The sequence below is a fragment of the Procambarus clarkii genome, unplaced genomic scaffold (genome assembly GCF_040958095.1).
Source record: "Procambarus clarkii isolate CNS0578487 unplaced genomic scaffold, FALCON_Pclarkii_2.0 HiC_scaffold_113, whole genome shotgun sequence".
NCBI lineage: Eukaryota > Metazoa > Arthropoda > Malacostraca > Decapoda > Cambaridae > Procambarus > Procambarus clarkii.
In genome coordinates, this window is record NW_027189146.1 from 2,046,476 (window position 1) to 2,051,475 (window position 5,000).

The 5,000-nt window shown below is 45.4% G+C and overlaps 1 protein-coding gene across 1 annotated transcript; it reads right to left on the reverse strand.

Moving 5' to 3' along the window:
• Window positions 1-184: 184 nt before the first annotated feature.
• LOC138360501 (histone H2A) lies at window positions 185-638 on the reverse strand. The gene has a single exon (XM_069320273.1). It carries the CDS (start codon window positions 619-621, stop codon window positions 250-252), a length of 372 nt encoding a protein of 123 aa, XP_069176374.1. The 5' UTR covers window positions 622-638; the 3' UTR covers window positions 185-249.
• Window positions 639-5,000: the final 4,362 nt, after the last annotated feature.

Below are 5,000 nucleotides of genomic sequence, written 5' to 3' on the forward strand. Positions count from 1 at the left end.
TCGCTTAAAGTAAAATATAAAATATATATTGGATTTATATGATTGGTTAATATTCCAAGTGATGCTGAATATCCCCTATAATTTTGTTTTGTTTGTTTGTTTGTTATGTACACATTCCAAATGAAATCAATATAAATGTTATTATTAATGTTTGAAAGTTGATTGTCTACTTGAATCTCTCTATTAAAGTGTGTGTGGCTCCGGATGGAGCCTGGTTATGGTATTTGTCGTGGTGGGTGGCAGAAGTGCTTACTTCTTCTCTGTCTTCTTTGGCAAAAGAACTGCCTGAATGTTTGGAAGAACACCTCCCTGTGCAATGGTTACGCCAGACAGAAGTTTGTTGAGTTCTTCGTCGTTGCGGATGGCCAACTGCAAGTGACGTGGGATGATACGGGTCTTCTTGTTGTCACGTGCGGCGTTACCGGCGAGCTCCAGAACTTCGGCAGCGAGGTATTCCATGACGGCTGCCAGGTAGACAGGAGCGCCAGCACCGACGCGTTCGGCGTAGTTGCCTTTACGCAGCAGACGGTGAATTCTGCCCACGGGGAACTGAAGTCCGGCCCTGCTGGAGCGAGACTTTGACTTGCCCTTCACTTTGCCTCCCTTGCCGCGTCCTGACATTGCTGCTGCTGTTGTGGGTTTGTGGTGTTTTATGCCGGCCCGCAGATCGAGCTTCGTGTTATATACCCCGCTCAGGATCAAGGGAGTCCGCCACTGACCAATCAGCGCGCTCCGCCACGCGACCCGCTCTGAGCTGAGTCGCGAGCGGGATATAAAAGGAAAGCTCGACTCGCGCAAAAGTTCATTATTGTATCGCAACGCCAGCCAGCACGAGCATCATCATGCCACCCAAGGCATCTGGAAAGGCTGCCAAGAAGGCCGGAAAGGCCCAGAAGGCCATTGCCAAGGGCGATAAGAAAAAGAAGCGCAGGAGGAAGGAGAGCTACAGCATCTACATCTACAAAGTGCTGAAGCAGGTCCACCCCGACACTGGTATCTCTTCCAAAGCCATGTCGATCATGAACTCGTTCGTGAACGACATCTTCGAGCGCATCGCCGCCGAGGCTTCTCGCCTGGCCCACTACAACAAGCGTTCCACCATTACCAGTCGGGAGATCCAGACGGCTGTAAGGCTCCTGTTGCCCGGAGAACTGGCCAAGCACGCCGTCTCTGAGGGCACTAAGGCCGTCACCAAGTACACCTCCTCCAAGTAAACGGCTTACTTACTGCCCTGTGGTGGTGGCTTGGCCTCAAACCAACAAACTCGGCTCCATTGGAGCCACACTTTAATTTCTAAAGAGATTGTGAGTGTTAGACACCAATACTATTATAACAAAAACCTCTGTCACTGAAAGCAAATAGCTATAAAATGAGAATATTTATGAAACTGTCTGTGTGTGTTTCTCTCTCTCAGTCTCTGTCTGTCTGTCTGTCTGTCTGTCTCTGTCTCTGTCTCTGTCTCTGCATGTCTCTCTCTCTCTCTCTCTCTCTCTCTCTCTCTCTCTCTCTCTCTCTCTCTCTCTCTCTCTCTCTCTCTCTCTCTCTCTCTCTCTCTCTCTCTCTCTCTCTCTCTCTCTCTCAACACACATATAAACACTCGGTATCTTTTTTCTAGAGATTAGAGATTCATTGTTATGTTCCACATTAGGATTACTATGCAGGCCACCCTCTTAAGGTTTGAAAATGTCAAGAAAACGGTTAATTTAAAATGTCATCTCCTAACTTAACAGATTAAGCCAGAGGACCAAAAACAGAATAAAACAGGACAGGACAGTATGTCACTTATACAAGCTGCTTTTATTTCTAGTACAGTATGACAATTTTTTTTTTTTTTTGGAGGGGGGGGGGGGGGGGGGGGAAGGATCCTTGGCAGTGCATAAGAATGAAAAGCGACGGCGTTTTGTTTGTAAGAGGACAGGTTGTACTACAAATGACTTGATTTATTGATATCACGTGTACAGTGTATGTATGACACCTAAATTATTGTATTTATTTATTTATTATATGTATAGATGAAGGTTAATTCATATGACTGATGCTAGGAATGTCTGAAATCTCCTTAGAAGGATATTTTGGCCCTGAGAAGGGCCGAGTTTGGTGTATACTAGGGTGGTCGTTTTAGCTTATGCACGCTCTCCACGGATACGGCGAGCAAGCTGAATGTCCTTTGGCATGATGGTGACACGCTTGGCGTGGATGGCACAGAGGTTAGTGTCCTCGAAGAGACCGACCAGGTAAGCCTCGGATGCCTCCTGTAAAGCCATGACGGCAGACGACTGGAAGCGAAGATCGGTCTTGAAGTCCTGGGCAATCTCGCGCACCAGACGCTGGAAGGGAAGTTTCCTGATGAGCAACTCTGTGCTCTTCTGGTAACGACGGATCTCACGCAGGGCGACCGTTCCGGGCCTGTAACGGTGAGGCTTCTTCACGCCCCCTGTGGCAGGAGCAGACTTGCGTGCTGCCTTGGTGGCCAGCTGCTTACGAGGAGCCTTGCCTCCCGTGGACTTGCGAGCAGTCTGCTTGGTGCGAGCCATGGTGAACAACTGTGGTTTGTGATGGCCGGCGCCGAAAAATTTTTGCTTATATACGCCGTCTCGAGGCGCTTGCTCGAGCGCCATTGGCTGCTCGACTCGCCTACGTCACCCCGTTGCCCCTCCCCTCCTTCCTCTGGCTGCAGCCAACAGGCAGCTCACCTCAAACACTATTATCGCTGATTTTGCTCTATTTTTTGGATTTGTGCAAAAGTCATTTCACAGAGACGTGAAACAGACGAGTAGGCAACTGCAGTTTTGAAAGCGTTGTGAGAAAGCCGTGTTTCTGCTCGAGTACAAGCATAAAGTAAGGACAGGCAGGAGTTAGGAGTTGCCATGCTACAAGTACGTCCGCTTGACGGGATATAGTCTGGGGAAATCGTGCCGAAATTTTATTATTCACACAACTTCAACACCATGACTGGACGCGGCAAGGGAGGCAAGGGACTCGGAAAGGGTGGCGCCAAGCGTCATCGTAAGGTGCTACGTGACAACATCCAGGGCATCACCAAGCCCGCTATTCGTCGCTTAGCTCGTCGTGGCGGCGTGAAGCGTATTTCGGGTCTCATCTACGAAGAGACCCGTGGCGTCCTGAAGGTGTTCCTCGAGAACGTCATCCGTGATGCTGTAACCTACACGGAACACGCCAAGAGGAAGACCGTCACTGCCATGGACGTGGTGTACGCTCTGAAGCGCCAGGGTCGTACCCTCTACGGATTCGGCGGATAAGAGCTTGGCTAATCCATCGATTCCACCCACCACCACCTCAAAACGGGACCTAATTAGGTCCCTATACTTTTTTACTGAAGGGCTTAATAGACGATAACATAAATTGTTTTGATATCAGCTAGCACATTGGGTCTTATGAAATCTATTTTTTATCCTCGCATGCTTAAAGGGACTCTGATTGGGGAGGGAGGGGTGGGGGGGGGAAGGTTTGTTCCGTTATATACTAGCAGAGCAGGATCATTGGTGGTGGGGGGGGGGGGGGGGGGGTGAGGGAGAGAGAGAGAGAGAGAGAGAGAGAGAGATCTTTCCCAACTCTTCCTTTTTACATGAGTGAGCTACCCGTTTTATTCATTTTATCCTTCTCAGAGCTGTTTTGATAGTATCCAAATGATGGTAAATGAAAAGGGAGGACACGAATATCTACCCAGAATTCAGGACTGGCAATCGATATGCATGTTTGAGTGCGAATCTTTTTCTCTCTCAACTTAGGTATACGTTTATGTCGTACCTAAAAGCGAGAACCACACTATTGGGACAAGTATGCAAGGCCCAATTTTCCTAACAAGAACAGTTAATTTTGTTATTTTCGAACATTTCTTTCCAAATTGGTTTATCCAATTAACAGTATTATATTAAGATCATGAATTGCTGGGTTAGGTTAGGTTAGGTTAGGTTAGCTTAGCTTAGGTTAGGTTAGGTTAGCTTAGCTTGGGTTAGCATAGGTTAGGTTAGGTTTGATTACATTTCTATGTTAGATTTAACTCAAATTCAAAACAATTGCAGTCATTCGGCTTGTTAGTCAACTTGCCTCTAATAGGGGCAATTTGTCTAACAAGACTATTTAGTTTTGTGTGCATATATATATATATATATATATATATATATATATATATATATATATATATATATATATATATATATTATAGCTTCAAGACTCCGAACCAATATAGAAGCATCAAGAGGAAGTGCTTGTGTTATGGGCCAATAGGCCTTCTGCAGTTACTTCCATTCTTATGTTTTTATTCCCATTGGTTCGTGTTTTATCTTGTGTAAATGTCAATCACCTCACCCAAAACTTTGGTACCATATCACCTCACCCATGTATGTGTGTATATATATATATATATATATATATATATATATATATATATATATATATATATATATATATATATATATATATATATATATATATATATATATATATATATATATATATATAATATACAGAGTAAATCTACCCCAAAAGTAATGATTTATTTGTCTACAAAACTAAACTCTTTTTGGAATCATATGAGGCCCCTCCACTGAGGGGGGAGGCCTGGATGTTTATTGTCATGTGTATTCATGCTGCTTGCATGTCGTCGTTTATTTTGCCTTTGTTGTTTTCTTGACAGCTTTCTTTGCCTTGGGTGGTTTGGGAGATTTTGAAGCTCTCTTTATTTTGGGCTTTTTGTTCCCAACAACAAGCTGCTGCTGCTGCTGCTTCTTTTTCAAGGCTGTAGGTGGTTTGTTGCTTGTGGCGGCTTTCTTGGGAGTTACCACGGCCTTCTTTGCTGCTGTAGATGGTTTCTTGGTTGTGGTGGCTTTCTTGGGAGTTAGAACGGCCCTCTTCTCTGCTACGGCCAGCTTGAATGATCCACTAGCTCCACTTCCCTTGGTCTGAACAAGAATGCCGTCAGCCACTGCTTTCTTGAGAAATCTTCGGATGTAAATGGCGATCTTGGCAGCCTCGACTTT

Excerpts from the sequence above, each read along its gene's own strand:
- LOC138360501 (XM_069320273.1), bottom strand. The coding sequence starts at position 621 with ATGTCAGGACGCGGCAAGGGAGGCAAAGTGAAGGGCAAGTCAAAGTCT.